Genomic DNA, 12,510 nt, shown 5'->3' with positions numbered 1-12,510 from the left:
GGCAAATTGCGGATCTGAGGCCATGGAGCCGATGAGAACTATGCAACGGAGTTGCTGTAAATATTTGAAAGGTCTGCTAAGGGGTTCTTGGGCGGGCACTACACCATCGCCGCTATGTGGAGAGTCCTCATAATACAACCACTAGCATCCCAAGGTTGGGCAGGCAGCCTTGACAGCTGCCTCAGCGTGTGGCAATCTGCGGCGGCTGATGCCTTGAGCTCACAGGGTTCGTAGCCTGGAGTTTTCTGTCAGAGCAGATTTCTTGTCTTGGTGAAAGATTGAAAGGCTGTGTGCGACAGGTCCTTGGGGGCATCCAACAAAGCTCGTTCCAATACGACGGGTACCTACATGGAGTCCTATAGTTTTCGGGCCTGTGGCACAGGTCCAGGGCTGCTGTCATTTCCATTCATTCAACGTGCATGATACGGCAATGGGAGGGCCCAGACCCATGACGCCAATAGGGCTTGAAATACCCTAGAGTCAATGATCTTGGCGTCCAGGAGCGGAGTGAATGATGGTCGGACGTCCGGATTCGGCCCGTAACTTGATCCTAGGTGCCCGGATGCCTCTCAGCCAGCGCCACTGTGATGAATCATATGCCACCCAGTTACACCAAGGTTCAGCTCATGCTGGGTAACAGTGGCTGGGAGTTGAAGGGAGGGGGAGCACTTGAGGGGGTGAACATCTCACACCGCCAGACCGCCCTGCGGCGTGGGCTAGATAGCCACACCTGGGCAGCCGTTTGGAAAAGCCACAAGCGAATATCCTGGATGTGGGTGGTTAGTGTCGATCTTGCGAGAGAAGAGAAGGTGTGACTCGGGCTGGTTAGCGAGCACACACACACTGCTGTTGAGGTGGTGGGGGGTGACAGGACCTGGATGGAGTACGGGCATCATCATCAACATGTACAGCACGTGGGATCGGCCCAGGGGATAGCCCTGTTATTGTGGGGAAGGTTCAGGACGGGGGCTCGGCTTTGGGAGGCTGTTGGCGTGCGGAAGGAGTTCCGCGCGCCGAGGGTGCCGCCGCCGAGCCCGCCGCCGCCGTGGGGCTTGTCCCGAGGGTGTGGGCCGAAGGAGCCGATCATCAGGAGATGTGGCCACGGTGATGGCTCATGTCGGGACAATTATTGTTGGCACAATGGAGCTGGGAGGTGAGACATCAGGAGATGGGAGGAGGAATTACTAGTATTAGCGTACAGAGATCAGGCGTGATTTTTCAGAACAGCCTGAGAACGGTGGAAAATGCAGGTCAGCCGGGCAGCGGTATTGGGATCATCGTGCTAAGCACTTGGTTAGCACGAACCTAGATCCGATGCCTCGATTAAGGTTCATAGGGCTAGAACGAAGGAGCCTTGATTGCCATAGATGCCGTTTCTAAAATCTGAGACATCTAGAGGAGGACAGACGCCGTTTGACTACGACAACGGTAGGTACGTATGTACTTGACCCCTAACCCTCGCCCAGAACCTGACCCACCCACCCCCGCCCAACCCAGATGAATGACTCTGGTAGCTCTGCCCCAAGGGCTGGCCGCATGCGCCTCAGCAGGGGCAATTGGCTCGGAATTGCTCGTGGCCATGGGCCAATTGGGTATTACACCTTGGCCTGACCCGTCGAGCCGCATCGATCGAGCCCGAACTCGGCCACCGGGTCGCGGCGTGGTCTCGTGAGGTGACGACGGCTCGGGCTTGCCTCGCGTCTTTGACGAACTTCTTTCTCGGGACGCAGGGACGCAGGGTCCACCCGCGTAAGCAGATTTTTGCCGTTGCTACCCGCCAGGACCTGCCTCTTCTCGACAGACAAGAACAAGGACCAGAACAAGAAGGAGAGGGAGGACCACCTCCGTCCCGTCTCGCCGTCTCGCCGTCTCCTCCGTCTCTCCCGGGCCCAGAAACAGAAGTCACGCCTCGACTTCCGAAACCAAGCTAACAACATCTGAACCGTCTCTTTTTTTTTCTTTTTTTTTTTTCTGGACTGCACACCCACCTTCAAGTCCCCCCCTTCCGTGGATACTCTCCTCACTTATTTACTCACATACCCACTCACATACTCACCCAACTACGATGGGCTCAGCCAGCACCTACTCCGTCTTCGACGCCGCCGAGTTCGTCGAGCCAGACGGCATCTTCGAGGTGCTGCGGCGGTACGCGGCAGACCCCTTCCCCGACAAGGTCAACGTCTCGGCGGGGGCGTACCGCGACGGCGAGGGCAAGCCGTGGTTCCTGCCGTCGGTGCAGATGGCCAAGAAGAAGATCGCCGGCGCAGACCACGAGTACTCGCCCATGATGGGCTTCAGGCCCTTCCGCGACGCCTGCTACGACCTGCTGCTGCACGACACCGCCCCGCTGGCCGAGGGACGCGTGAGTTGGCCGTCCCTCTTCGTCGCAAACCACAGCACAGCACAGACAGAACTGACCCCCGCCCACAGCTCGCCGGCGTCCAGTCCCTCTCCGGCACCGGCGCCCTCCTCCTGGCCGGCATGGCCCTGCGCAAGGCCAACGCCGGCATCAAGACCGTCTACCTGACCACGCCCACCTGGCCCAACCACGAGCTGCTCTTCGAGACCATGGGCTTCGAGGTCAGGTGGCTCCCCTACTACGACGCCGCCGCCCGCGCCCTCGACGAGGACGCCCTCGTCGCCGCCCTGCACGCCGCCGAGCCCAACGCCGCCGTCATCTTCCACACCTGCGCCCACAACCCGACAGGGTGCGACCCCTCGCGCGCCGCCTGGGCCCGCATCGCCGGCGCCGTGCGCGCCCGGAACCTCTTCCCCGTCTTCGACAGCGCCTACCTGGGCTTCAACTCGGGCAGCGTCGACGAGGACGCCTGGCCCATCCGCCACTTTGTCGACGAGCTGCGCCTCGAGGCCGCCGTGTGCACCTCCTTCTCCAAGAACATGGGCCTGTACGGCGAGCGCGTCGGCACCGTCACCTTTGTGCTGGGGTCGAGGGAGGCCGCCCACGTCGTCCAGAGCATCCTCGAGAACGCCCAGCGCGCCACCATCAGCACCCCGCCGCTGTACGGCGCCCGCATCGCCGAGGCCGTGCTGACCACCCCCGAGATCAGGGCCCAGTGGGCCCTGGACCTCGTCACCATGAGCGGCCGCATCGTCGCCATGCGGAGGAGGCTGTTTGAGGAGCTCGTCAAGCTCGGCGCGCCCGGCGACTGGAGCCATGTCGTCAAGCAGTCCGGCATGTTTGGCTTCCTGGGCCTGAGCGAAGCGCAGATTGAGCACCTGGAGAGTGAGTCTGACTTGAATTTTTTTTTTTTTTTTTTTTTTTGGATTCTTGTTCTTCTCATTTCCCCGCATCGCTCTTGTCCCCCCTTCTGCTTGTGTCCCCTTGCATCGGCACGTGACTGACTCGTCATCTGCAGCTGAGCACCACGTCTACATGGCCTGCTCCTCGCGCATATCCGTCGCTGGGCTCAACGACGGCAACGTCGAGTACTTTGCGAGGGCGCTGGACGCCACCGTGCGGACTGTTGCTTAAGTAAGAGGTTGGTGGTTCGTCACGGCTCATGGCTCACGGCTCACGGCATTGCATGATCACTGGCGTTGAAAATAGCATTGACTTCATGGCGGTTGTATATAATTATTTTGTGTACATAAACAACAAAGCAAGCAATCAGCATTCATTTGCAATTCTGACTGGCTCACTAAGTCATGGGTAAGTGCAAATATGGTTGAGATATCGGCTTTTCTATTGTATCCCATCATGTCATGCTGTGTGATGAGTGGTTTCATTTCTAACCCCCATCCATATAAAATGTATGCCACGCCTTCACACAGTGGTAGCTGTCCGATGAATCACAACATCTTCAGGGCTTTTGCTGCCCCGGGGTATTACTCTTGTCTGCCAATTAACTGGGTGTGAGATAAAATTCAAGGTAGTAATCCCCAGTGACCTTGTTTGGGGCACTGGCCCAAGCATTTGCTGACTGTCAGGCCAGCAAGATCTTGTTGCCTGAGCGTCATATATCTAGAGTTTGGTGATAACCAGTTCAAACAATCGGCCTCATGGAGGAACAATGCCTCCCGGCCTGGTCGAAACATCCTTGTCATCCACAAGTTCACTGGTATGGGCCTGTCACAACCCTCTCATTGAAGCACTTTATTCAATTCCAGAAGTGGTGAATGGTTCCAAGGTTTCGAGTACATTCCACCATCACTTTGGTCCCATCTTTCACTCTGGCTCAGGGTGAACTGGCCCTGGGCAGAGACCACCCCTGCTTGGGCTGCTTAATCGTGGAGCTGGCAAGACTTTCACTTCTGAATCTCATGTCACCTATTTGTCCCCCATGGATGCTCAGCTTGACCCCGCTTGGGGCTCCTTTGCTCCAGGAGTGCTGCTTGAATCTCTTCACAGATGGGTGAAGTGCATGCTGCAGTCACCTGGGAAGTCTCTTCACATTTCAACACGCCCATACCACAAGCAAGCACCACCCCGAGGACCGTCGACCTCTCGAGAGCTCCAAAACTTCGATTAACTTCGTCCGCTCAAGTCTTTCTTGAACCTTCTGCAAATTGTGCTTCTTGTTTTCAATCCAAGCCCATCAACACCACTGACACCAACCTGTGACGACTTTTGTATTTGCTCTCTGCTGTACATCCATCGTCACAACACCTGCTCATCCTCTTGCCCTTCCTTAACTCGGTTCTCTTGCCCGCCAATTCCCCGAGACGCCTTGCCCGAGACGCCAGCCCGTCTGACAAGTAAAGCTACGTGACCAGCATCGCAAGATCAACCATCCCTCATGGACCACCAAAGGTAAACAAACCCACCACAACCTGACTCCCCACCGTATCCGCCCAAAGAGAAGAGAAGAAAAGAAAAGCTCACACAGGGAAACTTGCAGCAACTCACTCCCCACCGGCGCGGCCAACACCAACACCAACACCACCATCGCCAACCACCCCAATGGCGCGAACTGGGCTCAGCAAAACGCCCAGCCCCAGCCCCTCCCCCCAGTCGCCCTAGCAGCCTACGACCGCTACGGCGTCCTCGACCCGGTCAAGGTCGACCTCATGGTCCGCGGCATCTTCATCACCCGCGAGTACGCAGCGGCCCTGCCGCACCGCATCACGCCCGACGGCCGCCCCGAGCCCAGCGGCCTGTACGGGACCCACCACTCGCGCGCGCCCCGCGCCGCCGGCTCTTCTCCTCTCCCGCCGCCCGGCCGCCGCCGCCCCGCCGCTCGCCCCGCTGCTGGCGTTGGGAGGGCGCAGGCGGTGCGGGATGAGGAGGCGTCTGGGGCGGTGGTGGGGTCTGCTGGGGTAGGTCGTCGCCGTAGTGTGAGTGCGGGTGTTGGCGGTGTTGACGGTGGTGAGGGGCCTAGCGATCATGAGAAGTGGGCTGAGGATGAGGTCGAGTACATTGTTCGCATGAGGGCTCAGAGGGTTGGGTTTCGGCAGATTGCTGTAAGATGCTCTTCTGATCCTCCTGCTCTTCACTTCCCTTCACTTCCCTTCACTTCCCTTCACTTCCCTTCACTTCCCTCCACTTCCCTTCACTTCCCTTCACTTCCCTTCACTTCCCTTAGCACACCAGCAGAGCCCAACCCTTCTATCAGCAGGCAGGACCAGCTTCTACACCTAATTTGGATTCAGAGATCAGGCCCTTTCAAAAAGACTAACACCAAACACCACACCAGCAGGCACGTTTCCCCAACAAGAACCAAAAGGCAGTCCAGGAGAAGTTCTACAAGTCCCTCAAGGACCCCAGGACCCCCCACTGGAACCAGCTGTACCAGCAGCTGCGGGCCAGCCACGACCGTGCCGAAGCCCAAGCCCAAGCCGAAGCCGAAGCCCTGGCCAACGCGGCCAACAACGACAACAGCGGGTCCGGGGTGGGCACCCACTCGGACCCCATCGAGGTCGACTCGGATGAGGATGAGGGCGGTGGCACGGCCGGCCAGCCCATTGAGATCTCGAGCGGCTCTTCCAGCGGTGATGCTAAGGATGCGAGGACCCCTCTGGTGTAGGGTGTTGTTTGGGGCTTGCTTGAAGATTTGGAACATCTTTGTGCTTGACAAAAAAAGAGAATTGGTGAGGATTGTGTTTGTGGCTGTGAGGTTGAAGGTGTCGTTGTTGTCACGAGGAGTCACGGATTGATACCGGGCTTGGAAGTTGGACACCTGTTAACACATACATACCATAGCCGTATAGCCGGCCCCAGTGGCAGTGTGCTGTTCTTTCATTATGCATGATGAGGACTCTGGAGAGTGTCTACGGGTTTAGGGTGGTTCTCAATGAGGTATGCTTGAGGGGTTTAAGTTTGATGGTCAGGCTGTTCGTATCTATCCAAGAGGGTTTCAGATTGTTACACCACACATGGATGCCCTGACACAATGGAGAAAGGGACAAGGAAAAGAGCGAAAAGCCAGTAACAACTTCTTTTCAGCTGAGGAAGCAAGGCACACATCACTGTCCAGCTGTCAGGCTGGAGAGCAGATCAAGTTTACACAAGATTAATGCCTTCAAGCCCCCCTCGAAACAGAGGCAGCAACATGGATACAAAAATCATAAAGTATTAGTGTTAGGACAGCCTGCCTGGCCAGCTCCAGAATTTCCATTACCCTGTTTGACATCCATCCCATATACTCTCATTAGCAACTCAATGATGAGGTCAACATGGCCCACCTCACAAGCCACCTGAAGCACAGTGCCCACGGATAATTCGGTATACCTAGGTGCCCAGGAGCCAGCCTGGCATGACATCAGCGCCATGCTTAAGTACCCTGAGCAACAATTCCATGATCTTCTTATGTCCCTCACAAGCGGCAATATACATGCGCCTAGTCTGATTGTTTTTACCTTTGTTGAAGCAACATCTCGGCATGTCCTCTGCCCAGTGGTTTGCAAATGCCATCAAAGCACTCCCGGACCAATACCCATGATGGCAACTCATCATTCCTCCCAGGACAAACATCAAATAGCAATTGTGCTATCAAAGAGGACTTGAATAGTGAGTGGCTTCTGAATGGTACAGCCTGACACGCGACGTGTGCAACTCCATGTCGACATCATCACCTGGAAAGTCGAGCCCCCTGAGCCACACCACGGACCCAACTTGAACTTCTATCTGGACAAGTCGGTCCATGTCTTTGTCAGCTGACATACATACTACCCACAATTAGAGATTTAAATTATTCATAAAGTCCTTATTACCAAGGCTCGACTGAGACTTGACAAGGCCTGGTCCATCGGAAAATTTAGAATTTCCACCTGCATCATTGATTTCATCATATATCCGTGCCTAGGTCTGCCGGGATATTCCCACCAGACGCCCGGCCAAAGTAGCATCGCCCTTTCACAGCGTGGTCAACAACGTATGATCCAACAATATGTACATCCCACCTCAACCGTCATGGGTGAGCACAAGCCCGCCCGCGGGTGACCAGCATGCCATGTGCTCAAGTGAGACGCCATTCATCCCATCACCGGGCCACTCCCGCGCGAGCCACCATTTCATTCCGATGGATGCAATCATCACCACAAAATGGTATGTATTTGGGTACCAAGATAGTTAGTTGGTTAGCTTCCAAGGTTATATATAATATTTACACTCCCCCACCAAGAGGCATTTGCAACCTATAGGGGTGCGGCTCGGCCCTACGTCCAAGCCTGAACCGGACCTGTCACGAAGTATGATCCGGAAGGGGAAGCCTTGGAAAGGCTTGTGCGTTTACTTACTCATTAACAACCAACCAACCATGTGCGTGCCTCGCTCCGATGCGGGCTGTGTTGCAGCGTCGGTGGTGATCGCGGAGTTGCCCGGGACGTGATGGTGGTGGCCGTCTCCCATGGGGCGAAAATTTCGTTCGACATAACTACACACTTGGTTGTATCCCGTTCTGTGTTTTGATGCGCGTTGGTTGGCACCGGGGATGATACCATCCCTCATGGTGATGTATGCGTGTGTGCCTGGCCTGGACCGGCCTTCCTAGGTAGCTGGTGCCCTGCGTGCATGCAGACAGACAGACAGACACTCGGCACCGCGGCCGTGCCGAGAGATGCGATTGCAGATGCGCGTCGAGGCGCTTTGATTGATCTACGGGGGTGACAGGGGTGATCCCGACGGAGGTTAAAATCGTCTGATGTCGGGCTGATTGGCCTTGGAGATTGGTCTTTTGGGGTCCCTATCTGCCCCGAAGGTTTCCGCGCCAGCACATGCCTGGTTGTTCTGGTTGTTGGCTGTGTTTATTCAAATGTTTTGGCATATCCCCGGCTGGTATAGCCCAGCCGCGAGAAATACCATCTAGAGCGCGATTTCGTTGCTGCTGTCGATGTGGGGGCTGGGATGCCGCGTCACGGCCAGATCTGGCATGGCTAGCTTCTGCTTTGCCTGCGATGTTGGTGCGAAACCGCATTTCCGAATGCCCCGTCATCTCTGCTGCGCTCAGGACAGGTCCAGGAATTAACGATGACTCCCACAGAACGATCTCTGCATGATGGAAGGATGGCCAACATCAGGGCATCAGGAAGGATGTCTCGCTGTGCCAGGTCGCATCCAACCAGACGGTCGTGTACCACAGTAGCCATGCATGTGACAGCTGCAGCACATAGCCTACACTGCTGTACCACAGCATGTAGGTCGCATTGGCGAATGGCAGTGCCGGGAGTCGTGGTGCGTGGCTGCGTGGGGAGGCCCTGGAGTCGGAGGCACGACCCCCTCGACCCGCGGGTGACAGAGCTGGCTTCCGGACCTGCAGGCTGCAGCTGCAGATGGCCGGGAAGGGCCCTGCATCCGTGCGCGTGTGCATGTGTGCAGTCTGACAGTCTACTCCGTATGAAGGAGCATATTCCTGGTGTGCAACCGCCAGCGTAGTGCTGTCGTCTCTCCGGGCTTCAGCCAAATCCGACCCGGTGCCGGGCTGCCTGCCCAGATCAGTATCAAGCACCTGGGCAGAGCAGGGAGGATGGCTGATGAGACAGACCGAGGAGCTATCGGGGGCACAGACTGTCAGTCAGTCCTGATTTCCTCGGGCGATGCGCTGCCGCCCTCATCCCAGCCAGAGCGAGGCCCACAAGCCTCAACGGTCAAACAGGAACAGGCCACGACGTTGGCAGAGGAAAACGGCCCCATCAAAGAAGGTCAGCCCGTAGTGAGGCGAGCACAGCAATGCGGCCTAATCTAAATAGCCTCGCCGCCGTTCGGGATCGGTCCAGGAGGCCATCTGCTCCAAAGACATCTCCAATTAGGGTGGCAGCGGGGTAGGTGGTGTCTGTGCCAGTGGGCCAGAAGGAGGAACCTATTCGTAGACTAATTAGAAGACAAAGACGTTTTTTTTTTCTTTCTGTCTGAATGAATGACTGACTGGCAAATAGTCGGTCCCTTGGCCAGGCCAGCTGGGATGGCGATGCGGGGGCCGACCGGAAGACGAGTGCTAGCATGCAACCGAGCGCAACCCTTGGCGTGAGTGTGGGTGGGGGGTGGCGTGTTTAAAGTGGGTTCCTGGCAATGAACTACTGGCAGTCCTGCCAGTCTGCGGCTGTCAGTCTGTCACTTTGTTACGATCTAATGTTGATCCTGCTGGTGGGGAACTGGGGTGCATGATCCGTATTTGTATGTGGCATAAAATGGGGCTCGAAACCGAGGGAAAGGAAGGGAGGAGGGGCGCGAGGGGCGCGAGGGGCTTGAGCTCAGAGGGGGAGCTTCTGGTAACGTACCCGTAGAACTAACGTCGGGAGCTTGTGTCGACGCCAGAGGGCGGAGGGGAAAGGGAAAGGGAGGAAACGGAAACGGCGGGAAAGAGAAAAATCATTCTCGTAGGTGCCGACTGGCTCAAGCCTCAAATGCCACGGCCTGCAGGCTGGCACAGCAATCTCTAACCAAATTCTCGCCGACTCTGGCTGGCAGGTGGCTTTGACCTTCCCAAGGTAGCACCGAATGGTCCATTGGCTGGCCCAATGGTTCCTTCCCGGAACCCTGCTGCCCCTGGATGGGGACCTGGTCCTAGTCATGGTCCCTGAGCGCTGTGATAGCAGCAGGCCAGGGAAGGAGAGGGAGTCTTGGGAGTCCAATGCTGCTGCTGCTGCACCTACGGAGTACTTGCAGTTGCAGTCGCAGTCGCAGTCGCAGTCGCAGCTGCTGCTGCCAGTTTCCAAGGTTGTTGTGATTATCATTACAAAAGCAAAACGGCGCCCGTCGCTGGGCCAGGCCTGGAGGGGACGAGCATAATCTCGCCTGTCCCCCGAGAGAAGCTTGTGGTCCTTGAACTTGATCTTGGTGTTGTTTTCCTGTCTGTCGTCGTTGCTGGCTGCCGATCCGTCACAAATACCCACCCCCATCGCGTGTGTCGTGTGATCTGTCAACTCGGAGCCAGATCCAGCAGACCCCTCCATCTCGCATCTCGCATCTCGCATCTCGCACCTTGCACCTCGCATCTCGTCGCCTGCATCCCCCGCAGACCGCACCAACAGACCACGCCATACCCCAACAGCAGCTCCTTCCCCCACCAACACAGTCAAGATGCCGTTCACAGACATCAACGGCAAGAAGATCTTCTACTCGTGGAAGCCGGCAAGCAGGGCAGGCCTGACCCTCTTCTTCATCCACGGCCTGGGCGGCGCCCACTCCTTCTGGTCACCAATCATCCCAGGCCTGGTCGAGGCCGGTTTCTCGTGCCTCGCAATCGATGTCCCAGGTCAGCCTGCCCTTTATTCTACTATGCACGGCGGCCCAGCTGACAGCCTCGTGCCACAGGATTCGGACAGTCGCCCTACCATGGCAAGCCACACGACCTGCACGAGATCTGCGAAGACAGCATCGCCCTCCTCGAGAGCCTGGGCAAGGCCCTCGACCGCACCATAATCATCGGCGCCTCGATGGCAGGCATTGTCTGCTGCGAGATTGCCGTGCGACACCAGGTCGCAGGCGTCGTCAGCGTCGGGCCCATCTGCCCGGGGCCCGAGACGAAAGAGGCATTCGAGTACAGGGTGGAGGTTGTCGAGAAGGGTATGATTTATACAACACGTCTTCCCACCGTGGCATGGAATGCAGCAAATAAAGGGACACGATTTGCTGACAAGACCAATCTTTGGCGCAAACAGACGGCCTCGAGGGCATCGTCAACTCGGTCGACATCCCCACCCGCGCGACAGGCTCCAAGGCCACCAAGACAGCCGAGGCATTCGTGCGCTCGCTGATCCAGTCCTCCAACCCCGAGGCTTACAAGACCCTGGCCCAGGCCATCGCCGACGCCCCCGTGCCCGAGTACAACAAGATCAAGGTGCCGCTGCTCTGCGTCGCCGGCCAGGAGGACCAGGTCGCTCAGCTCGAGGACTTGGCGCTGATAGGGGACGAGTACGTCAAATCCCATCCACCCGCAAACATCCACACACCCAGGCGCACCAGTCCCCACTGTTTGCGCTTATTACCCTCTGTTCCCCACATGCCGGCACTTGAACATGCGATTGCATTTGCCATGCATATGTCAATGCCATGCACATGTCATGCAACATATAATCCGGCGCCATATGATGATGCTAATTCGGGTACCCTTGTCTGCAGATGGGGCGCGCCCTCCAAGACGGAGCTCGAGGTGCTGTTTGGTGTCGGCCACTGGCACAGCGTCGAGGACGCGGAGGGGACGGAGGCATGCTTGAAGAGGTTTGCGAAAAAGGTAGAACGCAAGGCCCGCGCTTTTTAATATGATAATGCTGCTTTGTTCTTCCTTCTACTTCTCTTGTTGGGGGTTGGACCTGTCGAGGAGTGATGTCTCCCAGGCGCGCCCTTTCAGCCATTACTCTGTTCCTCTTGCTCTTTTTCTTTCATAGAATGCAACAGCACCATCACCGCATGAACGGGTCTCTAATATTAACCTGGCGATAGGTCACGGCTCTTGTCGCCAACGGCGGAGAGTAACGCCCCAACCCTCGTACGGAGAGGCGTTTCATTCTACGACTACGAAGGGACGACGCCCGCGGAGCGTTACTCGCGAGGGTCGTCACGATACCAGCGGCGCCTGGACAGATGCGCCTGCTACGGCTTACGCGAACCCTGGGCTTCCACCGCGCGTGTCAGTCACGGGTCATGGGCCCCAGGGCTGTCTTCCAGCCACCCATCTCGTCCCAGGTGGGCTTCCTGGTTTTGGACAAAGGTCGGGCTGGACCGAGACGTGTTCGTTTCTTGAGTCGAGTATGGACGCGCCGCATGCTAGGTGTAGTGAGGCTGGGGATCTGTGATGAAATAGTAATACCATAATAGAGAGTTGTTGGTGAAGACCCAGAAGACAAGTCGAGTGACAGTGAAGACCCCAACCTTGATACTAGCCCTTGAGCAACCACGCGCAGACCGAACGCGTGGCCCTGCCTGCGAATCTCCACAAACTCCGCGAGAATGAGGACAGAGTAGGGGGGGAAGACGAGGAAAGAAGATGTGCTGGTCGTTGGAATTCAACAGGACTCATGTCTTTATAAAAATCCTCCCTGCAGGGATGCGAGTGCGTGCATGTACCCGCCTAAATCAAGGTTCACGAAATCGTACGATTGTCTGACGATTAAAAG

At 56.9% G+C, this 12,510-nt stretch overlaps 3 protein-coding genes across 3 annotated transcripts; all 3 read left to right on the top strand.

The window, feature by feature from the left end:
* The first annotated feature begins 1,542 nt into the window (after positions 1 to 1,542).
* On the top strand, positions 1,543 to 3,645 carry KVR01_011910 (uncharacterized protein). Its single transcript, XM_044794592.1, has 3 exons — positions 1,543 to 2,362; positions 2,431 to 3,244; positions 3,378 to 3,645. Exons 1-3 carry the CDS (start codon positions 2,066 to 2,068, stop codon positions 3,491 to 3,493), a joined length of 1,227 nt encoding a protein of 408 aa, XP_044638991.1. The 5' UTR covers positions 1,543 to 2,065; the 3' UTR covers positions 3,494 to 3,645.
* Positions 3,646 to 4,757: 1,112 nt separating this feature from the next.
* KVR01_011895 (uncharacterized protein) lies at positions 4,758 to 5,984 on the top strand (the record flags this gene model as incomplete). The annotated part of the gene is made up of 3 exons (XM_044788030.1): positions 4,758 to 4,771; positions 4,860 to 5,421; positions 5,658 to 5,984. The coding sequence occupies 3 exons, from the start codon at positions 4,758 to 4,760 to the stop codon at positions 5,982 to 5,984; spliced, it is 903 nt and encodes a 300-aa protein (XP_044638976.1).
* Positions 5,985 to 10,206: 4,222 nt separating this feature from the next.
* Positions 10,207 to 12,356, top strand: KVR01_011864 (uncharacterized protein). Its single transcript, XM_044791609.1, has 5 exons — positions 10,207 to 10,649; positions 10,709 to 10,960; positions 11,056 to 11,308; positions 11,516 to 11,627; positions 11,837 to 12,356. Exons 1-5 carry the CDS (start codon positions 10,475 to 10,477, stop codon positions 11,867 to 11,869), a joined length of 825 nt encoding a protein of 274 aa, XP_044638945.1. The 5' UTR covers positions 10,207 to 10,474; the 3' UTR covers positions 11,870 to 12,356.
* The last annotated feature ends 154 nt before the right edge of the window (positions 12,357 to 12,510 follow it).

The sequence above is a fragment of the Diaporthe batatas genome (genome assembly GCF_019321695.1).
Source record: "Diaporthe batatas strain CRI 302-4 chromosome Unknown Contig00017, whole genome shotgun sequence".
Lineage (NCBI taxonomy): Eukaryota > Fungi > Ascomycota > Sordariomycetes > Diaporthales > Diaporthaceae > Diaporthe > Diaporthe batatas.
The sequence above is the reverse complement of the archived record's forward strand: the minus strand, read 5'-3'. Positions and strand labels throughout refer to the sequence as shown.

Bases quoted from the DNA above. Each gene is read 5' to 3' on its own strand.
- KVR01_011864 (XM_044791609.1), top strand. From the start codon at position 10,475: ATGCCGTTCACAGACATCAACGGCAAGAAGATCTTCTACTCGTGGAAG. The intron at 10,961-11,055 runs GTATGATTTATA...TGGCGCAAACAG, and splicing joins GGTGGAGGTTGTCGAGAAGG to ACGGCCTCGAGGGCATCGTC. The intron at 11,309-11,515 runs GTACGTCAAATC...CCTTGTCTGCAG, and splicing joins TTGGCGCTGATAGGGGACGA to ATGGGGCGCGCCCTCCAAGA.
- KVR01_011910 (XM_044794592.1), top strand. From the start codon at position 2,066: ATGGGCTCAGCCAGCACCTACTCCGTCTTCGACGCCGCCGAGTTCGTC. The intron at 2,363-2,430 runs GTGAGTTGGCCG...CCCCGCCCACAG, and splicing joins CCCCGCTGGCCGAGGGACGC to CTCGCCGGCGTCCAGTCCCT. The intron at 3,245-3,377 runs GTGAGTCTGACT...CGTCATCTGCAG, and splicing joins GCAGATTGAGCACCTGGAGA to CTGAGCACCACGTCTACATG.